Source organism: Sus scrofa, chromosome 13 (genome assembly GCF_000003025.6).
Source record: "Sus scrofa isolate TJ Tabasco breed Duroc chromosome 13, Sscrofa11.1, whole genome shotgun sequence".
NCBI classification, from domain to species: Eukaryota; Metazoa; Chordata; class Mammalia; order Artiodactyla; family Suidae; genus Sus; species Sus scrofa.
In genome coordinates, this window is record NC_010455.5 from 165,913,322 (window position 1) to 165,941,136 (window position 27,815).

General features: G+C 38.0%; 1 protein-coding gene across 1 annotated transcript in view; it reads left to right on the plus strand.

Annotated features, from left to right (window-relative positions):
• PROS1 (protein S (alpha)) overlaps window positions 1,977–27,815 on the plus strand; it is an 83,821-nt gene continuing 57,982 nt past the window's right edge. Inside the window, exon 1 of the mRNA XM_021070736.1 lies at window positions 1,977–2,179. Within this exon, the coding sequence (XP_020926395.1) occupies window positions 2,104–2,179 (76 nt within the window). The 5' untranslated portion in view covers window positions 1,977–2,103. The remainder of the gene's footprint in view (window positions 2,180–27,815) is intronic.

The window sequence follows — 27,815 nt, forward strand, 5'->3', positions numbered from 1 at the left end:
ATTTTTCATAGTTTGACATTACAATATATGTAGGACACACAATTTCTCTGCATTTTATTTTAAAATATTTTAGTGTAAATTATTTTTCATAGTTTGACATTATAATATATGTAGGACACACAATTTTTCTGCATTGACAACTACTGTATACTTGTGGTCTTAAAATTTTATTTATTTTCAGTTGGAGTCATTGAAAGAGTAAGATTTTTCTTTTAGGTACCTTGCATTTCTCTTAATATTTCCCTCTTCATGCTCTCTATATTTTTTCAATGTCTGTATTGGAGATGATTTGTTATGAACATTGTTGGTTCATGATTTTGGATGTTTTCCCTCCTCCTGAAATCTTGAGATCTGAAGATTGATAATCTACTCTTATTTCCTCCTCACAAGATGAGGAAAGTCTTGTGGCTTAAATGTATTTAAATATTCAGTAATTAAATATGATACTTAAAGGGCATTTTGTTTTATGCTCTGATTGCTAGCATACCACACAAATCTACAGAGATTAGAATTACATTTATAATTAAATCACTTGGGGCTGGGAATAAAGTGGTGAATAGACTGACATGGTAGACTCAGACACAGCAAGAAGGAAGATAATTTAAAAGAGGGAAGGAGTTCCCATTCTGGCTCAGTGGTTAAAGAATCCGATTAGGAACCATGAGGTTGTGGGTTCGATCCCTGGCCTTGCTCAGTGTGTTAGGGATCCGACGTTGCTGTGAGCTGTGGTGTAAGCAGCAGACATGGCTGGGGATCCAGCGTTGCTCTGGCTCTGGCGTAGGCCCGCGGCTACAGCTCTGATTAGACCCCTCGCCTAGAAACCTCCATATGCCGAGGAAGCAGCCCTAGAAATGGCAAAAAGACAAAGTAAATAAATTAATTTAAAAAAAATAAAAGAGGGAAGTATATGGATATATTCAGCAATTCCTTTGCAAATGTTCTTACCAGAAAAGTGATTCTAATATCATCCTCCATCCAGCTGGATCACAGAACTACAGAAAGCCAGAGCAGGATTACACCCTTGAAAGATGATCAGCCTATTGACTTTGACTCATAGACAAAATAAATCAATTGATATGTTCATTTGCAGAGAAATACTGCAAGTGATAATAGTAAGTGTGCCTTAAGTATGTACTACTACTTAACACACTTATTGCTTCACATGTTAACTCTTTAAATTCTTACATTAACATTGTGAAAAAACCTACTATTACCGCCATTTATTTACAGATAATACAACTAGTGAGTGGCAGAGCATTGCCATTTGAATCCAGGTAGTTTCGCGCCAACAGCGGACTTCAACATTAAGTAACATTTCACACGTGCATGTCTAAACAGAAAGGAGAGGTTATGCGTAAACAACAAAAACACGAACTGTTGCAAGTTTATAGAATTTGATACATTCTCTTTTCCCCCAAAACATGTTTTTGCTATAGTTTTTTTTTTAACACTATAAATACAAGAACAAAACAAAAATGTGGGTGATCAAAACTATCATATTTGCTTCTATTACTTCTGTGTTCTGTAGCGTTCCTAGAGTTCTCTAGGTTTAGGTTAACATCCTCATGACCAACCTCAGTCTCTCCTGATTTTTCCTTCTAAGCCGGGGGTACTCCTAACTCTTGAGTCCTCAAAGTTTTCTTGGCCGCTCAGCCTTCCACTCCAGCTCACTGGAGGTTTTTTTTGTTTTGTTTTGTTTTTACTGCGTTTGCTTCTCCTTCCCCTTGTCAAACCACAAACGCTGGAGTCTGGGAAAGGGCGAGCGAGGAAGGACGTCTGTCTGGACAGTGTTTACTAGGCCTCCAGCACTCTCCCTGAGCCCTGCCCCCAGCTCTGAAAAGAAAAGCTTCCTGGAAAAGTCCTTGTTATCACTTCCCACGTCGGGCTGGGGGCTGGGAGCTGGGAGCTGGGAGCTGGGAGCTGGGAGCGGGCGGTCCCCTCCGCCCTCGGCTCGGCAGCTCCGCGGGCTCGTAAGCTCGCAGGCGCCGCTGCGCCGCAGTCTTCAGAGAGCGGCGCCCGGGTCGCAGCTACCGGGCGCGCCGACCGCAAGGGTCCCCACAGAGACCCGCCACTGTTGCCGCCCGCGCCTCCGCCCGCTTCGCCATGAGGGTCCTGGGTGGGCGCTGCGGGGCGCTGCTGGCGTGCCTCGCCCTAGCGCTTCCCGTCTTGGAGGCGAACTGTGAGTAATCAATAGGGTCTTTTCTTCTTTCCTCAGTTGTGCCAACTGAACGAGCCCTGTAGGGAGGATTTTCTTTTCCAGGGCTTCAGCCTCCTAGAAAGTTGCCAGTAAGTCCAGCAATCACTCGGCTGCTTCCATCAGCCGTGGATCTAGTGGGCAGTGTAATGGTGGGACAGAGTTGATATTTACCCTGCTCTGGGAATCAGGGGTTGCCTACAGGACAGATTCTAGAACTAGAGTGACACTAAATATCAATGAAAGAATTAGGACGCCTACTCATTTGCCACAAACAGCTGAAGTTCTCAGAGGAGAAAGATGGGCGCGTTATAGTATAAAACGCGGGAGGAAAAGCTAACGCACTCTGTCTTCCCTTTGCACAAGCTCCTGTCCTCAACCAGCACCCCCTGCTGCAACCTACCTCCCTATTGCAATTTCTGAACTTTGAGCTTGGTTTGCTTATCTCAGCATTGACAAACTAATTGTTTTGAGATGACTGCGGGTTTGCAGAGCAGTAGGGAGATGTCATATTTTAACCTTGAAATCAAAAGGATTGTTAAATATTGTAGTTCTTAGATCATTTTGTACTGGGGATTTTTGACACCGAGTGCTACTGCTGAGGTCTTTGCATGAGTTCTTTGAACTTTATCTTTGTGTTTCCTATTCTTTATGTTCCCATGCCTGGATTCAAGACAGGTCTCTAAAAAATACATAGGGATATTAAGGCATTTAGCACATCTTAGTTGTCAGTTTGTTCTCTAAAGTTTAAGCCTGTTCAGTGTTCAAAAATGCTAACTTGTGTTATGTTTTATTCTCAGGAAATGGCATGGGAGAGATAAACTCCGAATTAAACCATAACTTTTAAGTTGCTTAAAGCTCCGATGTAAGCTTTTCAAAGATGATAATTTCAGGGCAATTAAATAGGTATTTACTAATATCCCACTGGTTTTTACTAGTTACAGATCAGGATGAATGAAGTATTTTAAAATTCTAATTTAAAGGCTAAAACATTTGTTGATCTTTTAATAAAGACCTACAATAGCAGAAGTTCAACATTCAAACCTCTGTCATTAAGCCTATATGTTGATCTTTATTAGTAAAGACCTACAATAGCAGAACTTCAACATTCAAACCTATATCATTAAGCACATACACTAACTCATTATCTATGTAGTTCATTAGGACAATTAAGTATTTGTCTGATAACCAGTGTTTTGGAGAGGAGAAAAAGGCAAAAATGGCTTGCCACACTTACTGCTTGTCATCACAGGAGTTTGCTAAACCCTTTCTTTTTGTAGATATTGTTACATTTTCACTGAACCTAGGCAGAGTTAAAAATGTGTGTATGTATATTATACACAGATAATCAAACCATGTAGATGGAGAAATATACTTGTCATGTATACTGGTAAACAAACACTGATACAGTGGCTAAATTAATTCTACAAATACATCATATAAAGAAAAGTTGTGGCTAGAGTTCTCTGGTGCAACCAGTTAAAGATCTGGCACCAGTTTTAATCCCTGGCCCAAGACCTTCCACATGCCATAGGCGTGGCCAAAAAAAAAAAAGAATAGTTGGCCCTATAAGGCCTTTATTTTTAAAGATATTGTAGTTTAATTGAATTAAAAAGTCAGTCACTATAAAATCATAACAAGTACTTCTTCCTTTTCTGCCTTCATTCCTGACCTATGCATTTTGGTTTTAGGAAAAAGAGCACCATATAAGATAATTCAGAGCATGTAGCACTTTTTCAAAAAAATCACATTTTCAAAGATAGTGTGTCTCAAAAGGCCATACCTGAGCCCTGAATAATTAGTTCGGAATTTCATAAGGCTAGCTCTTTCCAGGTATCATAATACAGAGACCAATGAAAACCATGATAATCACCCCATTGATTTATTTCCTTATTAAATATCTCTAACCTATAAGTACAAATCGCTGCTCTTTCATGAAAAAAGTGCCCTAAGTAGTCAGCCATTCACCAGGTAACTGGTTGGATTTTGTAGTCTGTCCAACCTCCAACAGTTGAATGAATGGAAGTTCTGTTAATAAATTTGGTGTTTTGCTTTTTTTCTTAGTAGCAAGTGTGCAGTGGTCTCTGTGAGGGAAAGTTGTGTAGTTGAGTCTACATGTAGCCTGCATCCTTGCCATAATACATGACTGCTATTTTATGAGTATTGAATAGATACTAGACCAAGTAACACAAAGCCACAGCCTGAAGTCCATATGTACCCACAGACTTGTGTGTTGGTTCTCATGGTGATTTAAAAATCAGAAAATTTCATCTAAAGTTTTGGTTTCATGACTTTTTTTTTTTTTTTTTTTTTTTTTTACTTTTTAGTTTTAAGGACTGCACTTGCAGCATATGGAAGTTCCTAGGCGAGGGGTCAAATTGGAGCTGCAGCTGCCGACCTATACCACCTATACCACAGCCACAGCAATGCAAGATCCGAGCTGCATCTGTGGTCTACACCACAGCTCATGGCAACTTGGGATTCTTAACCCACTGAGTGAGGCCAGGGATTGAACCTGCATCCTCATGGATTCTAGTCAGGTTTATTAACTGCAGAGCGACAACAGAAACTCCTCATGACCTCTTTTGAAAAACAAAAGAAGATCTTGTAATACTGGGGCCCACATTCCAACATAGCAAGATTCAGCTAGAGCTGATTCATGGCTACCTTCTTTAGCTAGAATATACTCTCTCCAGTTTGCCATAAATCCAAGGATCCCTCATTTTCTATCAGCAAATTCTCTTCCCTTGTTTATGGTACCTGTTTGACACGTGTAGATTTTTGAGTTTATGGCCCTTGCACTAGATTACTTGAAAAGAAACACAGCTGACAGTCATTAAGTGGGCCATTCTGTCCTCTCTTATAATTAGGAACCTCTCTGGTATGGGACTATCCTGTGAAATTAGCTTGGAACACAAATATTCTCAGCTCTGAGGCAATTCTTGCCCAAAATTCCTTGTTTCTAAGCCTTAGATCTAACTCTTTACAGATCTCTAAACAAATGGACAGACCATTTGTAACCATTGAGATCCTGATATCAGATAATTTCTCATTCTAAACAATGTGAAAAATAAGGTTTATCTGTCTGCCCATCTTAAGAGTTTGTTTCTCCTATGCTCTTCAGCATCACCCTTGAGAGATGCTGTGTTTGTTAGTCCATTTCTGCCTTTAGATTTATAGCAGGTCTACCTCTGGCTCACGGTGGTACATCACACCAAAGCATCTTTTCATTTTCATTCTTGATCATGGGCTTTTCTTTATGAGTGCATAAAGGGAGCTGGAGGGAGGGAAAGAAGTCAGGAGAGTGAGCAATCTGCATAGGCCACTTAGCAGTGCTTAAGCTCATCCCATTCATATCATTTGAATATTCCACAACTGAACTCCTGTCATAACTAAATTTATGGCTAGATGAGAAACGTAGCATCTCATTCATGATGAGCTGTTCAAATCACAGAGTCTCCTGTGTCAGATCTTTATACCACAGAAGTCCAAAAGGGCACCAGGAACAAGTTTCTCAAAGGGAAAATAGTTTCAAAGGGAAAAAAGAAATGTGACTTTGTCCCAATTCATAGACGTCTCTACTGAAGTTCTTCTGGGACTTGCTACAGTCTCTCAAGAGTACCCTGGCATTCTATGGACTATTTGAGCCTGATTGGATCTGATGAATTGGCTCAGCTACAGGAAAGACTGCTTGAAATGAACTTTGAACTAGCTAGAGGGCATTCTCTTATTCTGGTTCCCTCCTACATTTGGCAGCTTTGGGGCTCATATCGTAAAAAGATTAAAAAGGGAATATGCCTCAAAAATGAGAGATTCATCAAAATTTATTCTACTGTCTTAGTGACAGCCATCCAGGATAACAACTTATCTGTTACCAGGGCAGGAATATTCCAACATGACCAAATTGTTGCTGAAAATAGTTGTGTTCTCAGGCCTCTCACAGATTGAAGATTGAGGCTGACTGGGCCTCTAGTTAGATAGTTTCAGGACAGAATTCCCTCCGTCAACTGAGATTCAGAAACTTCAGTTGTGAACAGCATACCTTGGATCTTAGGTGTTTTGCTTTCTCAAATGCCAGTATCTAATAATAACTAAATTTGGGGGAATTTTTTTCCTTAGTACAGTTACCCAGTGCATTTATTTTGTGTTTTCGAAAGGTAGGAGAAAAGTTTATAGATACTGCTTCAAGGGTATCTCTCCTCTGCTTCATTCAAGAGGTTCTGTATTGGTAATTAAGACAAGGTGGTGGTTTCTTTGTATTGTGACTCAACAGTCTCTATTTGCTAATCCAGAGAGTTTTGGACTGGTAAACTCCATGAAGAATTTTGTGGGTTGTCTTTCCATCTCATTCTTGGGAGATCTTTGGCTGTTAATCCTTTCTCCAAGATTTGATCAATGACTTTGATTCAGGTCACTACCTAAGCTCACTCACCCTGGTTTCTCCCATCCCACCTGAAATTTGGGAGCCCATTTCGTTGCAGTACCTCCCAGCAGGATTTCTGATCTAGGGATAACAGCTGGTAAAATGCTTTTTAAAAATTCCTCCATAATCTGTTTTTATAATATTCATGAAAATATGTTCTTTTCTTCTATATTAGGGAGTGGGATGGATACGTGAGGAGCTGAATAGGTAGGGACCACATGAACCATTCAAGGCAGAATGCCTGTCTCCTAGTCTTTGTATATTCATTCCCTTATATTATGCCAAGGAATGTCTGGCTTTTCAGTGTTGTTCAGTGTGTGCCAAGGTTTTGTCTGGGATGGCATTAGCTAACCATGTCAGCAGTCAGAACTGAAGCTAGTGTCCCTAGCTAGTACATAGAATGAAATGAACAATATTAATACATTCAGCCTGATTCAAAACTTTATATGCCTTTTGGTATTAGTTTTTTATTGTTGTGTAACAGATTACCACAAACTTAGCATCTTAAAACAACATAATTTATTTTTGCATAGTTTCATAAGTCAGAAGTCCAGGTTCAAGTTTAGGATGCTGCTCAGGAGTCTTATGGATAAAATCAAAAGGAATGAAGATTGGAATCCTCTTCCAAGCTTACAGATTATTAGTAGAACTCAGTTTCTGGCAGCTGTAAGACTGGCTATCAGCTTGTGAGGGCACCCACCCTTCCCACCAGGGGGTTTTCTTCTCAACATGACAGTCTGTTTCTAAATGATCAACAGGAGGCATCTGCTGCTGCTAGTTTTGTTTCTTACTTCTATTTCTGAGGACTGAACATGGAGTACAAGACCCCTGATCTGGAGGCTTCCAGATTCTGCTCTTCAAATGAGTTTCCCTGCTGCTCTACTCCAAAAGGATCATTCTGTGTCCCCTCTTCCTTGTGGTCTTTTCACCTGCTAGTTCTCCTGCTTAGAAGACTCTTTCTCTTTATTGTCTTCCCCAACCATCCCATGTGATCTGTCCAAAGCTTCCCAGATTTTAGGATACTTTATAAGATTTTATTTTCCTTTTTTTTTACTATCATAGATTGGCATGTGATAAACCTTTCTAGGATTTTTATTTCTGCATTTGTATTAAAGGATAAGTTAGAAAATTGTTGTTTTATTTATTTGCTATTCTCTAATATTTAAATATTTGGGGGCTCTTTTTCTTTTGCTTTATTGGTTGTGTTATTCAGGGAATAAACTGAAGTTCTCTGTCTTATCTATATGAGTTTTTGCTTTCTCTAGAACCCTCTTATTTTTAGAATTAATGAAGGAGCAAATTAGCACATTATGCTCTAAGTATTAATTTAACTTTTCATAATCTTTTATTAGTTAGGATAAGATACATTGTGGAGTGATAACACTTTAATCCACAAATCTTGAAATTAATCTCCAAATCACCAAATCTTAGTGGTTTAGCAAAATGAAAGTCTGTTTTTTTAATCATGTAAAGTCCAGTGTAGTTTGTGTAAATATCTTACATCTTCAGTTGTACCATCTGGAACACACAGCCTCCAATGTCCCTTCAAGAGAGAAAAGCAATTGAGAAGGTGTACTTGTTCTTAAGTGCTTTAGTATGCAAATGACAAAACTCACATCGGATTATAGTTTATTTATTTTTTATTTTTATTTTATTTTTGGCTTTTTGCTATTTCTTTGGGCCGCTCCCGCGGCATATGGAGGTTCCCAGGCTAGGGGTCGAATCAGAGACGTAGCCGCCAGCCTACGCCAGGGCCACAGCAATGCGAGATCCGAGCCGCGTCTGCAACCTACGCCACAGCTCACGGCAACGCCGGATCCTTAACCCACTGAGCAAGGGCAGGGATTGAACCCGCAACCTCATGGTTCCTAGTCGGATTCGTTAACCACTGCACCACGACGGGAACTCCCGGATTATAGTTTAAATAGACCCAACCCAAGGAAGCATGGGGAATATTTGGTCAGCATCGTCTCTGTTACAAACAGTCTTACTCTAAGGTCAGGATTGTTTCTAACTCTAAGAGAAGCACAAATACTTGTCTATTTAACCTTTGGTGATATATATTACATAGTATGAGGTTGTTTTAAATATCTGAATAAAATTTTCGATATAGAGAGGGCATAATTAACTAAGCCTACTAACAAACCACCTGAAGGCTTAGTATAAAGACATTGAGTTGACTAATGATGGGGCAGGGTGAAAAAATATTATAACTGTTGATATTGAAATTATTCCTATGGTGAGAACTGTTACTGTTTTAGAAATTGCCTCAAAAAAATGGATTTATATTTAGAAAGTAAAATCCCTAAAACATTGTCTATAGCTTTGCTTTGCATGTAAGTCCATGGACAAGCAGCAGCAGCATTACTGTGGAGTTTATTAAAATGAAGTATTTCTGGCTCCACTTCAGTCCTACTAACTCAAAATATGCATTTTAATAAGACTATCAGGTGATTCCTCTGCACACTTAGAGCTTGAACCATTCTGTTCTTCCTTTAATATATTTCCCTTATATATCTTTCAAAATAACGTTTGGCATTTTCTTATTGAATTTCACAGCTATTCTGTGAAGCACCTTCTCAATTTAAGGAAAATGTTACATTTACTCTGCCTGTATCTAAAGTTGTTACTCACTCCTCTTCCTATGCCCATTTGATCTTGGAGAAAGAGTTTATATTCTGGAGATCTTCATTTCCTTTCTTCTCTCCCTCCCACTGGAATTGGTGACTGAGAATATTAATGGTGATCCTATTGTTAAACCAACTGTGTACATTTTAAACTCTCATTTTAAATAATAGTAATTGTTGTTATCAACATTGCAACATTTGACACTGTTGAAAATTATCCTTTTAAAATTGACCTCCTTTTATGTCTATAAACATTATCTTCACAATTCCCGTTGTGGTGCAGTGAGTTAAGGATCTGGCATTGCCACAGCTGTGGCATAGGTCACATCTGTGGCTTGGATCCCTGGCTAGGCTAGGAGCTTCCATATGCTGTGTGCCACCAAAAAAGAAAAAAAAATTTAAATTTTCTTTCTTTCTCTATTTACATGTTACTAATTCTGCTTCTTTTTTTTTTTTTTTTTTTTTTTTGATGCTTTTGCTTTTCCTTAAATGTTAGAGTTTCCTGGAGTTCCATTATGAACTTCTGGCCTTATTGGACGTCTTTCTCCAGCTTAAACTATTAGCTTAAGCTTAGTATCACCCTAAAATTTAAAATCATTCAAGTAATCTATGCTTACTATAATCTAATTTTTAAATACAGATACATATGTGCTTAAAAAATGCCTTTTAAGTTTAATTAGTGAGAGAGCAATGTAACATTTTGCTTTATATTCTTCTAAGCCCTTTTGTCTGTATATATACATTCTTAGAAAATAAAATATAAAAGTGCAAGAATGCAATTTTCCTCTACATATTATTTGTGACTTGACATTTCACCTAAAAATATGATGATTGTTTTAAAATCAGTAAATTAAAATCTATGTGACACTTTAAAATAGATTAATTATTTTCCTTTATGTATGTTCACCATAAGATATTTACCAGAACCATATTTATGGATGTTAAGTTATTTCCAGGGTTTTACTTATATCATCAATATTGTGATGAACATATTCATATATATCTCATTGCATATATCCATGTTCATTTTCTCAGTTTAATTTCCAAGAAGTAGAATTGTTAGCTGAATGTCTAACAATTAATTAATAAGGGTGCACTTATTTTGCAGGTTTTAGATACATGTTGATAGATTTACCCTGGAAATCTGCTTTTATAAGTAGATTTAAAGAATGTCTAATTCCTCTCATCTTTGCCAACATTGGATATTAACTTCTTTTAAAATGTTTGTCAATGCAATAGGAATAAAAAGGGGCTTACTTTTGTGGGGTATGGGGAGTAGTCCATTCTGTTTTTCTGTTCATCCATTAACTTTTCATTTCAAAATCAAATTTAGTTCTCTGCTTCTCCTTTTTCATAACATACTTTCGTTTTATGGATGCCAGATCCTATCAATTTATTTAGGATATTAATTAAAGAGTCTTCAAAGAGGGAATTCCTTGGTAGCCTATTGGTTAAGGATCCAGCGTTGCCACTGCTGTGGTGCCAGTTTGAACCCTGGCCTAGGAACTTCTGCATGCTGCAGATGTGGCCAAAAAAAAGAATTTTGAAAGATATTTTCTGTGCTTTCAATTACCTCTTTTTTTTTTTTTTTCTTTTTTTTTCTTTGTAGGGCACCTGCAGCATATGGAAGTTCCCAGGCTAGGGATTCAATCAGAGCTGTAGCTGCCAGTCTACACCACAGCAATGCCAGATCCAAGCCAAGTCTTCACTTCAACCTACATCAGAGCCCACAGCAACACCGGATCCTTAACCCACTTGAGGGAGGCCAGGGAAAGAACCCACATCCTCATCTATACTAGTCAGGTTTGTTATGGTTGAGCCACAATAAGAACTTCTGCCCTTCTCTTTCATGCTGTTAATTTTATACAAATATCTGGTGTTACTTCATATTTTTTGAAGTTGATTAGATTGTCTAGATAATTGGCTTAGAGTTTCTCTAACAGGACATTCACTTTTGGGAAAGCTGTTATCAGTCCTCTGTAAGTGGGCAAGTTTCTCTTTAGGGACCTGTGTGGGAATTGGGCAAGGGCAATTGTCCAGGTAAGGAGTGAGGGTGTTACTCTTTGAAAATAACACTTTTTTTTTTTTTTTTTTTGGCTTTTTAGGGCCGCACCCATGGCATATGGAGGTTCCTAGGATTAGGGGTTGAATTGGAGCAGTAGCCACTGACCTACACCACAGCAACGTGGGATCTGAGCTGCTTCTGTGCCTTACACCACAGCTCAGGGCACTAAGTGAGGTCAGGGATGGAACCTGCAACTTCATGGCTGCAAGTCGGATGCGTTTCTGCTGCTCGACGACGGGAACTCTTAAAATAACACTTTCTAGCTGCCCTGTTAACATTCTTTCACAGTGTAACTGGGATGAGGTTTAGAGTGAGTGGAAGTTTTTGTTTTTTTTTTTTCTCTTCTAGCCTTTTTTCGTGAATGTGTGGCATATGGATGTTCCCAGGCTAGGGGGCAAATATGAGCTGCGGTTCTCTGCCTACACCACAGCCACAGCAAGGTGTAATCTCTAACTCACTGAGCAAGGTCAGGGATTGAACCTGCGTCCTCATGGATACTAGTCGGGTTCGTTACTGCTGAGCCACAACGGGAACTCCCTGAGTGGAAGTTCTCATCTTCTTGTCATCCCAGTTCCATACGTGCATTCTTCCCAAGCAACATCACCCTATCTATAGGGAGCAGTTTTCAAGTTTTATCTTTAAGACTAAAATGACTGCCTCTTCTCTCAATGGAAGGAGGGAGAGAAACTCCAGGTGCTTTCCTATTCTGAATGGAGTTGGATAATTAATCTGATGCCTATTCTTACTTGAGTAGGCCCTGTTTATATGAAGACTAGTAATTTTCATCAGCTCTGGAAAATGTTCTACCTGTCCTTATATGATAATTTTCTTCATCAATATCCTCTGTTTTTTCTTTCCAGAACTCCTCTAGAATTGATCCTTTGTGACTTTGACTCACATATTTCTTGTTTCTGAAATTTGCTCTATAGTCCAAGAGATTTAATTTTTTATTCAACCTTTTTTTAAGTAAAAATCATATTGTAAATTTCTTGAAGTATTTTTTTTTTTCTTTCTTTTAGGCAGGGCCACACCTGTGGCGTATGGAAGTTCCCAGGCTAGGGGTCAAATTGGAGCTGCAGCTGCCAGCCTATGCCACAGCCACAGCAACGCCAGATCCGAGCCATGTCTGCCACGGCTCATGGCAACGCCAGATCATTAACGCACTGAGCGAGGCCAGGGATGGAACCTGCAACCTCATGGATACTAGTCGAATTCATTACTGTTGAGCTGTATTCATTACTACTGATGGAACCTGTAACCTCATGGATATTAGTCGAATTCATTACAGGGACTCCCAAAGTACTTTTAAACTTTGATTTTACTTTCATCCATTTCTTTCATGGATGCATTTTTTTTCTTAAATCACTGTGAAAATATTCATTAGGCTTAAAATGTTTTTTAAAGTTCTCTGAATTACCTGTTTTTTTTTTTTTCCTTTGTTTGTTTTCTTTTTCATGCTGTTGGTAGTTGCTAATTTTTTCCTCTCTATTTCTGATGACTCTTGGTTGCCTCTTCATATTGAAGCAACGGTACTGGGTTGGTTTTAGGTGACTTGTGTGGGTTTCTTCTGCTATTTTATGTATCAGTCTGGTTTTCTACTAGTCTTTCTTCTAAATGGGAGAGTTACCAGATAGCTCTGTATACACTCATTGTTGATTCGTTTATGTGATATGTTTATTGGGCTCACTATGAGTGTACTGCTGCATGTACTTTGGGTTGTATTCGGAAACGAGTACTGTGTGTCATTGCTGGACTTTCAAATTAATCCCCCTGCTTCTGGTTGCCCTTCTCCACTAATGAATGCTGTGTTATAGTCTTTCTGAGACTTCTTATTTCCAAAGGGCAAAAAGGTTCTTACTTCCCTTGTATCTGTATCTCATATTTTTGATCAAGTCTTTCTCCCTTTGTTTTATTCATCAACAGGTTTTCATTAGTTTTCCTTCCAGCTTGGAGAATTTGTTGGAATAACTTAACAATAACCTTTCCATTCTCTCAACTATTGTAAGTTGTTCTTTTTTTTTTTTAAAGAGAAAGAAAATTATCTTATCATTTTTATGCAATCTCAGAGAGAGGACAGATAAAAGCTCCTTGAGTCTGACATCATTAACCATAATCACCACTTCTTTTTTTTTTTTTTTTTTTTTTTTTTTGGTTTGTTTTTTGCCTTTTTGCCATTTCTTGGGCTGCTCCTGCGGCATATGGAGGTTCCCAGGCTAGGGGTCTAATCCGAGCTGTAGCCACCGGCCTACGCCAGAGCCACAGCAACGTGGGATCCGAGCCGTGTCTGCAACCTACACCACAGCTCACAGCAACGCTGGATCGTTAACCCACTGAGCAAGGGCAGGGACCGAACCCGCAACCTCATGGTTCCTAGTCGGATTCGTTAACCACTGCGCCACGACGGGAACTCCAATCACCACTTTTTCTGTCTTTTTTGCTTTGTCAGCCACACCTGTGGCATATGGAAGTTCCCCAGCCAGGAACTGACCTTACTCCACAGTGGCAATGCCGGATCCTTAACACACTGCACCCTGGCCGGGAGATTGAATCAGTAACTCCACAGAGACAAGCTGGATCATTAACCCACTGTGCCACAGCAGAAACTCCCATAATCACCATTTTCTATGCTTTTAAAGAGCAGCTAGAAATAGTCGGTAATCTTTTTACCTTATGTATTAGTCTGCTTTGACTGCTGGAACAAAGTATCACAGGCTACATGGCTTAAACCAGAGAAATTTATTTTCTTATAGTTCTGGAGGCTGGAATGTCCAAGGTCAAGGTTCTGGCCAGTTCAGTTTCTAGCCATGGTTCTCTTTCTGGCTTGCAGATCTTGCTTTCTTGCTATGTCCTCACATGACTTTTCTTCAGTTCATACATGCAGGGAGAGAGAGAGCAAGGTCTCTAGTATCTCTTCTTCTAAGGACACTAATCCTATAGCATCAGGGCCCCACCCTTATGACCTCATTCACCCTTAATATTTCCTTAGAGGCCCTATTGCCAAATAAGGCCACACTGGAGACTGCTGTTTCAACATATGGATTTGCTGGGTTGGGAGGACGGAGGTTGTCGTGTGGCACAGGTTCCACAGTGCTTCATCTTGTAGAACAAAAATGTTTTGTGTTGTTGTTGTTGTTTTTTTTTCTCATTATGATGCAAGAGAAAAGTCAGTTTCTTTCCTTCCTTCTTTCTTTTTTTTAGTGATTGTTATTTTTTAATTGATGTATAGTTGATGTACAATATTATGCTAGTTTTAGGTGTACAGCATGCTGATTTGGGCTTTTTTAAAAGATTATATTACATTATAGGTTATTACAAGGTTTGGGTACAACTCCCTGTACTATACAGTAAATCCTTGTTACTTATCTATTTTATGAATAGTAGTTTATATCATGCCCCAACTTATTTCTCCCCAATTCCCTTTCCCCTGTGGTAACCATAAGATTGTTTTCTGTATCTGTGAGTCTATTTCTGTTTTGTATGTAGATACATTTGTATTATTATTATTTTTTGTCTTTTTGCCATTTCTTGGGCTACTCCCACGGCATGTGGAGGTTCCCAGGCTAGGGGTTGAATCAGAGCTGTAGCCACCAGCCTACACCAGAGCCACAGCAATGTGGGATCCAAGCCACGTCTGTGACCTACACCACAGCTCACGGCAACACCAGATCCTTAACCCACTGAGCAAGGGCAGGGATCGAACCCACAACCTCGTGGTTCCTAGTCAGATTCGTTAACCATCGCGCCACAACAGGAACTCCACTGTATTATTTTTTAGATTCCACATTTAAGTGATATCATATAGTATTTGTTTTTGTCTGGCTTACTTCACTAAGCATAATATTGTCTAGGTCCATCCATGTTGTCGCAAATGACAACATTTCATTCTTTCTGTGGCTGAGTAATATTCCATTGTGTGTGTGTTTGTGTATGCCATATCTTCTTAAGCCAATCGTCTGTTGATGGGCACTTGGATTGCTTCCATATTTTGGCTATTGTAAATAGTACTACTATGAACATTGGGGTGCAAGTACCATTTCAAATTGGAGTTTTTAGGTTTTTTTTCCAGATATATACCCAAGAGTGGAATTGGTGGATCATATGCTAGTTCTATTTTTAGGTTTTTAAGGGAACTTCCGTACTGTTTTCCATAGTGGCTGAACCAATTTACATTCCTACCAGCAGCGTATAAGGGTTCCTTTTGGGGAAAGATAGTTTGGTTATTTTTTGTTTGTTTGTTTTATTTTGCAGTTATTTTTTTAGGTTGGCCTGAGTTTTTATATGTTAACTGCACCTTTCCTTATCATTTGCTTTTTTTTTTCTTCTTTCCCTCCACTGCTTATCCCAATAATTTTCTGTCCTTTCCTTAATAAGTTCTCATTTTATTCCATTGTTATTTAGATTGTGTGTTATAGCCTTTTAGAAAGTCAGTAGGGGCTTCTGAAAGCCTGGCAGAAATTGTATTGAATTATAAACACCTATGCAATTTTTACCAATATTTCAAATAATCTCATTTCCTTATCAGCACTTACAAAATAATAATATCTTAAGAGTCAAATGGGAAGCCATTGAGATCTAGAGTCTTTCTAACTAAGCCTTTGAACATACTTCAGACTTGCTTATTGGGAAGATCTGGGAGATATTACAGGAAGTAGGGTATTGCGGAATTAGGCCAGCTCTTTCATTGTTGCCTTTTGCTTTTCCAAACATAAATACAGACACAGGCCAGTGAACTAATAACATTAATTGATGCCACCCTAACAAAATAGGTCAAATAGAACAAAAACAAAACATTTACTGTGCTATATAACTTCTTGGTACATGACATCAAATCAGACGGTGTTTTGGTGTCCTAATGTGTAGGAGATAAAAAAGACAAAACAAGATGACTATGTGAATATCTTGCTACACATCCTAAAAAGAGACTACCCAATGTTGCCTCAGAAAGTATAGCTAGTTTGCAGTGTAGTAGTCTAGAGAATAAAAGCGAAGGGTGTAGAAGATTTCTCTTCACATCATGCCAAAATCTGAACTCTGAGTTCCTTCAAATGGAGTACCTTAATTTACCACTTATACAGGAGCAAAGAAATGAAATAATGGTCAATGGTCACATTTTTTTAAAGCCAGCAATGGCTTTCTACTTCAAAATAAATACCAACGATCATCTCTTCTAATCCAAATGTTTCAGAACATTTCTATGTGCAGCATATAATTCACAGATTATTTCCTCTTTTTCTTTCTCAGATTTAAACCCTATCCAGACCTACCTCTTATGATTTTTTATTCTCTTAAATTATTTCTCATGAGCCTGTGTAATGCTCAGTTCTCTTGAAGGACAGCAGCATTGTTCACCTTTACAGAATACTTTTTCTAATGCCTTTCTAACTCTTATAATAATATGAGAAGAATCACTTGCTCAGCAGTGTAGTCCTCAATATGAAACAAAGTATGAAATTTTGAGAAAAGCAAGTGTGTTTACTCTTTTTTAAAAAAAGTAAACTTTCTTTAAAAATTGAAGTATAGCACATGTTCAGACATAGCATTTATTGCTGAAGACTAACACAAGCTTTTCTCAAAGTTTGTAATGATTATAAAGGCTGATGAATGCCTAATTAAAAATCTATCTTCGGGTTTTTCTTACTCCTTACAACCTTCACATTTTTAAATAACTCTCCTCAATTATATCTGTGGTAGAAATCTTTTTTTTTTTTTTAGGGCCGCACCTGTGGCATGTAGAAGTTCCCAGGGTTGGGGTGAATAAAATCTGCAGCTACCAGCCTACACCTCAGCCACAGCAATGCTGGCTCCTTAACCCACTGAACAGGGCCAGGAATCAACCCCTTGTCTTCATGGATACTGGCTGGGTTCATTGCCACTGAGCCACAATGGGAACTCCTATGGTAGAAATTTTTATGATAAAAAAATGAAAGCTTTTACACTTAATTAATATGTGATTATTTAAAATAAAATCTGTAATATTTGGCCATATGTTTTCCCATCATTATTAACTAAAAGTTTCCCTATATTACATGCATTTTTATTATTTTCTTTTTTTGTCTTTTAGGGCCAAACCCACAGCATATGGAGGTTCCCAGGCTAGGGGTCAAGTCAGAGTGGTAGCTGCTGGCCTACACCACAGCCACAGCAATGCAGGATCTGAACCACATCTGTGACCTACAGCACAGATCCTTAACCCACTGAGCAAGGTCAGGGATCAAACCTGCATCCTCATGGATGCTAGTCAGATTCGTTTCTGCTGAGCCATGACGGGAACTCCATTACATTGTTCGTATCAGTCTTTGGTTAATCAAAACATGCCATTTCAACAGTTGAGGCATAGAAAATACAATTACATATGAAATCATTAACTATTGTTCTATTTGTACATTGAATGCCATTTTCCCTGACCCTGTCCCACACTGGAGAAGAAACAAAGATTCAAACACTCTGTCACACCAAATACTAGCCCAAGATTCTCTTCTCAGACACATTATTTTAGAAACAGTTGTTTAAAAAATTTTACTGAAGTATAATTGATTTGCAGTGTCTACAGTATTGTTTTAATTTCTTTTGGACAGCAATGACATTCAGATATATATATATATACATATATATATATATACATATATATATATGCACTTTTTCATATTCCTTTCCATTATGGTTTATCATAGGGTATTGAATATAGTTCTCTGTGCTATCTATCCTATATAGTTTGCATCCACTAATTCCAAACTCCTGATCCTTCCCTCTGCCCCTGCCCTTGGCAACCACAAATCTGTTCTTTATATCCGTTTCTGTGAGTCTGTTTCTCTTTCATAGATATGTTTATTTTTTTATTTTATTTTATTTTTTATTTATTAAAGGATAGCTAATTTACAGTGTTGTGTATTTGTATCTTATTTTAGGTTCCTCATGTAAATGATATATGGAATTTTTCTTTCTTTTTCTGACTTTCTTCACTTAATATGAGAATCTCCATCCATGTTACTGCAAATGGCAGTGTTTCACTCTTTCTTATGGCTGAGCATTATTCTATTGTATGTATGTACCACATCTTCTTTATCCATTCATCTGTCAATGAACATTTAGGTTGCTTGAACGTCTTGGCTTGTAAATAGTGCTGCTATGAACATAGGGGATGCATATACCCTTATGAATTATAGTTTTCTCCAAATATAGCCCAGAAGTGGGATTGTTAGATCATATGTCAACTCTACTTTTAGTTTTTTGAAGCCAATTTACATTCTCATCAACAATGTATGAAGGTTCCCTTTTCTCCACACCCTCTCCATTATTTTTTTTTTATTTTTATTTTTAAAAAATTTTTTTTAATTTTCCCACTGTACAGCAAGGGGGTCAGGTTATCCTTACATGTATACATTACAATTACATTTTTCCCCCACCCTTTCTTCTGTTGCAACATGAGTATCTAGACATAGTTCTCAATGCTATTCAGCAGGATCTCCTTGTAAATCTATTCTAAGTTGTGTCTGATAAGCCCAAGCTCCCGATCCCTCCCACTCCCTCCCCCTCCCATCAGGCAGCCACAAGTCTCTTCTCCAAGTCCATGATTTTCTTTTCTGTGAAGATGTTCATTTGTGCTGGATATTAGATTCCAGTTATAAGTGATATCATATGGTATTTGTCTTTGTCTTTCTGGCTCATTTCACTCAGGATGAGATTCTCTAGTTCCATCCATGTTGCTGCAAATGGCATTATGTCATTCTTTTTTATGGCTGAGTGGTATTCCATTGTGTATATATACCACCTCTTCCGAATCCAATCCTCTGTCGATGGACATTTGGATTGTTTCCATGTCTTGGCTATTGTGAATAGTGCTGCAGTGAACATGCGGGTGCACGTGTCTCTTTTAAGTAGAGTTTTGTCCGGATAGATGCCCAAGAGAGGGATTGCAGGGTCATATGGAAGTTCTATGTATAGATTTCAAACTGTTCTCCATAGTGGCTGTACCAGTTGACATTCCCACCAGCAGTGCAGGAGGGTTCCCTTTTCTCCACAGCCCCTCCAGCACTTGTTATTTGTGGATTTATTAATGATGGCCATTCTGACTGGTGTGAGGTGGTATCTCATGGTAGTTTTGATTTGCATTTCTCTTATAATCAGCGATGTTGAGCATTTTTTCATGTGTTTGTTGGCCATCTGTATATCTTCTTTGGAGAAATATCTATTCAGGTCTTTTGCCCATTTTTCCATTGATTGATTGGCTTTTTTGCTGTTGGGTTGTATAAGTTGTTTATATATTCTAGAGATTAAGCCCTTGTCAGTTGCATCATTTGAAACTATGTTCTCCCATTCTGTAAGTTGTCTTTCTGTTTTCTTTTTGGTTTCCTTTGCTGTGCAAAAGCTTTTCAGTTTGATGAGGTCCCATGGGTTTATTTTTGCTCTAGTTTCTATTGCTTTGGGAGACTGACCTGAGAAAATATTCATGATGTTGATGTCAGAGAGTGTTTTGCCTATGTTTTCTTCTAGGAGTTTGATGGTGTCCTGTCGTATATTTAAGTCTTTCAGCCATTTGGAGTTTATTTTTGTGCATGGTGTGAGGGTGTGTTCTAGTTTCATTGCTTTGCATGCTGCTGTCCAGGTTTCCCAGCCATGCTTGCTGAATAGACTTTCTTTTTCCCATTTTATGTTCTTGCCTCCCTTGTCAAAGATTAATTGACCATAGGTGTCAGGGTTTATTTCTGGATTCTCTATTCTGTTCCATTGGTCTGTCTGTCTGTTTTGGTACCAGTACCACACTGTTTTGATGACTGTGGCTTTGTAGTATTTCTTGAAGTCTGGGAGAGTGATGCCTCCTGCTTGGTTTTTGTTTCTCAGGATTGCTTTGGCGATTCTGGGTCTTTTGTTGTTCCATATAAATGTTTGGATTGTTTGTTGTAGTTCTGTGAAAATGTCATGGGTCATTTGATAGGGATTGCATTGAATCTGTAGATTGCTTTGGGTAGTATGGCCATTTTTACAATATTGATTTTCCCAATCCAGGAACATGGAATATCTTTCCATTTCTTTCCATCTTCTTTGATTTCTTTGATTAAAGTTTTATAGTTCTCGGCATATAGGTCCTTTACCTCCTTGGTCAGGTGTATTCCTGCATTATTTTTTATTTGTAGACTTTTTAGTAATGGCCATTTTTTTTTTTTTTTTGTATTTTTAGGGCTTCACCCATGGCGTACAGAGGTTCCCAGGCTAGGGGTCCAATTGGTGCTTTAGCCACTGGCTTATACCACAGCGACACCAGATCTGAGCCAGGTCTGCAACCTATATCACTATACCACAGCTCATGGCAATGCTGGATCCTTAACCCACTGAGCAAGGCCAAGGATAGAACCCATGTTCTCATGGATACTAGTTGGGTTCCTTAACTGCTGAGTCACAATGGGAACTCCGTGATGACCATTCTGACTGGTGTGAGGCATTATTATAGTTATGATTTGCATTTCTCTAATAATTAGTGACGATGAGGGTCTTTTCATGTGCCTATTGGCCATCTGTATGTCTTTGGAGGAATGCCTACTTATGTCTTCTGCTCAGTATTTCAATTGGATTGTTTGTTTGTTTGTTTGTTTGTTTTGATATGGAGTTGTATTAGCTGTTTGTATATTTAATATAATCCCTTGGTGGTTTCACCGTTGGCAAGTATTTTCTTCCAATCTGTAGGCTATCTTTCATTTTGTCAATGGTTTCCTTTACTGCCCAAAAAGTTTTAGGTTTGATTGGGTACATTTACCAATTTTTGCTTTAATTTCTGGGATTCTGATCTAAGAAAATATTGCCGTGATTTATGTCAGAGAATATTTTGCTTATATTCTATTATAGGAGTTCTATGATACCACCCTTATTTTAGGTGTTTAAACCATCTTGAGTTTACTTTTATACATGATGTGAGGAAGTGTTCTGATTTCACCAATTTACTGTAGCTGTCTAGCTTTCCTAACATCACTTTCTGTAGAGACTGTCTTTTTTCCATTCTATTTTTTTATCTCTTTGTCAAAGATTAATTGACCATAGGTCTGTGGGTTTATTTCTGGGCTCTGTATTTGTTCCATTGATCTATATGTCTGTTTTTGTGCCAATATCATGCTGTTTTAGTTACCATAGCTTTGTACTATAGTCTGAGGTCTGGACAGATTATGCCTCCAGCTTTGTTCTTTTCACTCAGGATCGCTTTGGCAGTTCTGGGTCTTGTATGGTTCCATATAAATTTGTTCTGGTTCTAGTTCTATGAAAAATGTCATGGGTAATTTGATAGGGATTGCATTAAATCTGTAAGTTGCTTTGGGTAGTATGGCCATTTTAACAAGATTAATTCTTCCAATTCAAGAGCGTGAGATAGCTTTCCATTTCTTTGAATCATTTTTAATTTCCTTTGTAAATGTTTTATAGTTCTCAGAATGTTAAGCCTTTCACCTAGGAGTTCCTGTTGTGGTTCAGTGGGTTAAGAACCCAACTAGTATCTAAGAGGATGCAGGTTCAATCCCTGTCTTGCTTAATGGGTTAAAGGATTCTGAGCTGTAGGGTAGGTTGCAGATGCAGCTTGGATCTGGTGTTACTGTGGCTGTGGTGTAGTATGGCAGCTGCAGCTCCGGTTTAACCCCTAGCCTGGGAACTTACATATGCCACAGGTACAGCCCTAAAAAAACCAAAAAAACAAAAATCAAGTCTTTTACCTAATTGATAGGATTTATTATTAAGTATTTTTTGCTGATATGATTTTGACAGCAGTTATTTTTTACATTCCCTTTCTGATATTTCATTGTTAACATAAATAAACGCACCCAATTTCTGTATGTTAATCTTGTATCCTGCTACCTTGCTGAATTTGTTTATAAAATGTAGTAGTTTTTGTATGGAGTCTTTAGGGTTTTCTGTCATGTCATCTGCAGATAGTGACAGTTTTACCTTTTCCCTCAAATTTGGATATATTTCATTTTTTTTTCTTTGTCTGATTGCTGTGGCTAGGACTTCCAATATATGTTGCATTTAAGTGATGAGAGTGGGCATCCCTGTCTTGTTCCAGATTTTAGCAGGGAGGCTTTCAACTTTTCACCATTGAGTATTATAATGGCTGTGGGTTTGCCATAAATAGCTTTTATTATGTTGAGTTACATTCTCTCCATAGCCACTTTCATAAGGGTTTTTATTATGAATGGATGTTGAATTATATCAAATGTGTTTCTGCATCTATTGAGATAATCATGTGGTTTTTGTCTTTTCTTTTGTTGATGTGGTGTATCACATTGGTTTGTATAGGCTGAACTATCCTTAGGATAGGGACAGTTTATCATTTTTGGGGTGCTGAATAAGAATGGCTAAAAAAGAGAAAGTGGAACTGAAAAAAGAGATGAGCTTTTGAAGGGAGGAATATGAGACCCATCTGTGTGAAGGACAAGAGAACAGAATGGAAGAGATTCAGAGGATGAACTATCCTAATGCTTAGATCTCCTCCATCTGCCACCTCACCCTCATCTGACTGACTAGTTTTGGACAAACTGCAGATCTATAGTCCTGACACCCATGAAAGGGGGGTAGCAAGCTTGGGCAACCTAGTGGGAAAGGCACCTGAAGAAAGGATCTTGTCTTGATCAAGGTTGAACTAAATTGAATAGGGGAAGAGTTTTCCTGTTAGTAGAGGTAATACTAACCCTGCTATCCTTACTACAGGTTCTTAAATGAAGAACTAATAGTAATAAATTATTTTTTGGAGATAAGACAATAAAGTTTATGCTGAAAAAAAAATATTTGCCCCCACAGAAAATATTGAGGGGAACGTGTGAAGGCTGTGAAGACAGTTTTAAAAAAAGAATTCTAGTTAATGTTTGCACAATGTTTATATTATTGATGTGATTGTTCAATTTCTGTGGTTACTGTTTTGAAGAAGGGATGACTCAGGTAAGTTAAAAAAAAATCAAGCAGATCCAGTTATACTTCTTTTTTCTTTTTTTCTTTTTTGGCAGCACCTGCAGCATTTGGAAGTTAGTTCCCTTGGCCAGGATGGAATCCTAGCCATAGATGTGACCTCTGCCACAGCAGTTGCAACCCCAGATTCTTTAACCCACTGCGCCACAGCAATAACTCCCAGTCATGCTTCTAATCTTGAAGGGCTTATCAGGAAACATTACAACATAAAAATTTGAATCTGAATGTAACACTTTTCAAGCAACATAGTTAAGTTTTAACCAGGACGTTCTTGAAAAATTTCTTAATCTTCTTTAGAAGTGCAACAAATGCAAAAATAGAATGTGTTTTTGAGGCAGGCTTGACGCTATTCTTAGCTGTGTGAACTTAGTAAAATTAAACTTAACTTCTCTCAGTTTTAGTTTGTGCAGAACAATTGTGATTAGGATTAAAAGGAGATAATGCAAAAACAGCATTTACATGCTTATAGTGCCGTGGTTGTTGTTAGGATAGATAACGGAACTTTTTAAACATTCCTGCATGCCAGCAGGGTGGATATTTGGGGGCAGATAGATTTGAGCCAGCTGATAAAAACACTTCTGACCAGGAGTTCCCATCCTGGCTCAGTGGTTAACGAATCCTGCTAGGAACCATGAGATTGCAAGTTCAATCCCTGGCCTTGCTCAGTGCATTAAGGATCCAGCGTTGCTGTGAGCTGTGGTGTAGGTCGCAGATGCAGCTTGGATCTGGCACTTCTGTGGCTCTGGCATAGGCCGGCAGCTACAGCTCTGATTGGACCCCTAGCCTGGGATCCTCCATATGCCATAGGTGCAGCGCTAGAAAAGAAAAAAGACAAAAAACAAAACAAAACAAAACAAAACAAAAAACCATCACTTCTGACCGTATATTTGTCTCATCCTACAGTTGTAATTCTTATTTTGGATCTGTGATATCATGTTTATATCTTTTTGACAAAGGAATAGTAGATGCCTTTGAGAGCACACTCTGTGTTGATGGATGGGTTTATTTTATAAAGAACTGTAAATACCTTATTTTAAGATACCAAACATGTCCACGACACGAAAACATAATTTATTTTTTATTTTTGTCTTTTTAAGACTGCACCGGCGGCATATGGAAGTTCCCAGGCTAGGGTTCAAATAGGAGTGGTAGCCGCTGGCCTACGCCACAGCCACAGCAATGCGGGATCTGAGCTGCATCTGTGACCTACACCACAGCTCACAGCAGTGTTGGATCCTTAACCCACTGAGCAAGGCCAGGGATCAAACCTGTGTCTTCATGGATACTAGTCAGGTTTGTTTCCACTGAGCCATGATGGGCACTCCCATAATATATTTTTTAAAATCAATTACCTTGTGCCTTAAGTGGCATAATGCATAGAAGAAGGAGCACTGAACTAGGAGGATGGTATATTTAAATTCCTTTCTCATTAGGATCACTTCGCAGCTCTATGGCCTTGAACAAATCATGTAACTTCTTTCAGCTCCAATTTCTTCCATAGGAAAATGGGAATGAATTCTAATCCTGTAATATATTTCATTACTTATGAGGATCAATGAAATAATTAATATACACTTTGAAAATTAGTAAGTACCATGCCAATTGGGAGTATTATTGGGGTGAACCTAGGTGAAATGAAACATAAGCTTTCAAATTCAGTCAAAATTTATTTAGACAAATTAAAAAAAAATCTTTAGTTTTATTACCCAGAGTTCCCAGAGTGGCGCAGTGGAAACGAATATGACTAGGAACCATGAGGTTGCGGGTTCGATCCCTGGCCTTGCTCAGCGGGCTAAGGATCCGGCATTACCGTGAGCTGTGGTGTAGGTCGCAGATGTGGCTAGGATCTGGCATTGCTGTGGCTGTGGCATAGGCTGGCAGCTATAGCTCCCATTTGACCGCTAGCCTGGGAACTTCCAGATGCCGCAAGTGTGGCCCTAAAACGCAGGGAAAAAAAATTAGATCAGAGGTATAGGTTTTCATTTTTAGTATTCCTCTAATCATTGGAGATAATGAAATTTCTGCCTATTTTCTGAAAAGCACCAGCAAGCAAGTAGTTATTAGTGGTCACAGGTCTGAGCATTGGAATATCTGTGATCTCAGTTGTATTTTGCTATTTATTACTAGCTTTATACCTTAGAGAAAATATCTTGAATGCTCCTGTTTTTTTGTTTCGTTTTGTTTTGTTTTGTTTAAGGGCTGCACTCTTGGCATAGGGGTAGAATCGTTACTACTGCTGCTGGCCTACACCACAGCTGCAGCAATGCGGGATCTCAGCTAACGGCAATGCTGGATCCTTAACCCACTGAGTGAGGCCATGGGTAGAACCTGCATCCTCATGGATCCTAATTGGGTTCATTAACTGCTGAGCCACGACGAGAACTCCCGCTCATGATTTTTCATCATCTCTGAAATAATGGAGGTTACTACATTTCCTTATATAGTTTTAAAAATTTATGTTGGCATTTAACTACCACCTTGGTTCTCCCTGGACAGTTGAGAACTTGCCCTTCACAACATCAATATAATGTGTGTTATACCTTGTCAGTGTCCTGCAGTGGGGACCCTTGTAGGGAAAGTGATATTCTCAAATATGAATATTAATGTCTGAATTCTAAATCTGTATATTTTGTAAGGAAGAAATGCCAAGGAGTGATATTTATGGCTTGTTTTCCAAGTGCATTTGACCTTGATTGTTTTGTTATTATATCAATATACTCATTTTAAAAAGAATATATTACTGGTTTTTTTTTCACATATTTGCTTTGACATTCAGAAGGGCCAATTTTTGCTGTATTTATTATCAAGTAGCATACTTAAAACTACCTCAAATAAATGAGATAATTGGCAATGTTGGACTCTTTCATTGTTGATTGGGCTGCCATTTATCAGTCATCAATACACTTGCAGGTAGCAGGCTCACAGAACAGCATCTTTTAGACATATTGCACAGCCTTGATTCAGTCTTGATCTTGATAAACAATGATAAAGATGTTGAGAGATAGAGTTAAAAATATAACTCAAACACTTTAGTTAGTTAACCATTGCATTTAAACTTCTGTTTTAGCAAGTAAAAAAAGTAATTAAAAAGATAAACTTAATTCCTCTCGAAAGATTTTCAATTATTCAACTAATAATTATAGTGAGTCTTGATTAATTAGGCCTTTGATTTTTCTTTCTTCATTCTATTGTCAACTTTTGACTATCTATTTCTTATTATTTACTAGGTTATAAGAGAAATAAGAGAAAATAAATTTATCTGTTTATGTTATTTATCTTTATGAAAGAACCATTTGTGGTTAAAATCCATATTAAAAATTTTATGTTTGAGTAATTTTTTCTTTGACTTCAACGTGCAGTGGCTGAATGTGGGATCTCAGTTCCCTGACCAGAGATTGAACCTAGCCATTAGACTCCTAACCATTAGAGTCCTAACCACTAAATCACCAGGGAACTCACCATATACTTTTCAGTTCAACAGTTCTGCTTCTAAGTAAAGTCCTACTTTACACATGCACATAGAAAAGGTATGTATGGAATGTTTATTGAAAGACTTTATTATCAAAAAATTATAAATGACATAAGTAACTATCCAGAAGGGAATGGGAAATATATATATACATATATATGTATATACATGTACTGTGGAATAATATGTAGCTCTTAAAAACAAGAAAGACCCTCTTACACTAAAGATCTTCAAGATATATCATTAAATTAAAAAATGTACACTGTAGATGCCACCCCTATAGCATAATCATATATATTACCAGCCATACCTATAGATATGTAGACAGATACATAAAGAGTTTGGAAAGACACTCAAGTTATCTTCAGTTATATTTGAAGAAAAGAAGAGAGGGTATGAAGTTTGGGCTTTATCATTTTAGTATGTAAATAGAATATTGTTTTTTAATGAAAAATTTAAAGGCACAAGTACAATCTACAATGGAGAGATAAGCAATAGAGTGAGGGCTGGGAGTGTGGACTAGGGCACAAGGAATGTGGACAGGGAGTTGGGGGTGCAGGACAGGAAGTAAGATGAAATAACAAATGTTTTTTCTTTCATTTCTCCCATTTCTTCCTTTCCAATCTATTGTCTGATGTTGAACTTTGCTATGTTATTTTCATTGTTATTGGTCAACTGGTTAAACTTTTTCTAATAGCCAAATTTGCAAAACTTTTTCTTTGCCTTCTATATTTTGGCTTTGCATAAGGTCTTCCTTTTGCCATGGATTTTTAATTTCTTGTTCAAGTGTCTTTCGAATAGCTGATTGGACTATGTTCCTGCATTTCTCTGTCTCCACAGAGATCACACAAGTTTTTCATTAAAATTGAGAAAGTCTGTTACGCTAGCTTTAAAGACGATGTGGCTATGACTTTTGACATAGTCATTTCAACATGATGCTCTTTCCAGTGTAGTCATAATGAGGTAAATGTTAAATTATTGTATGGTATTTGACCTCAAGCATCAACTTGAATAATTTGTGTAAATCATTAGACAAGTGTGTAGCTGCACACCAAACTGCTCTCTGAGTTTTTAACCAAAGCGCTCATGTATCTGCATTT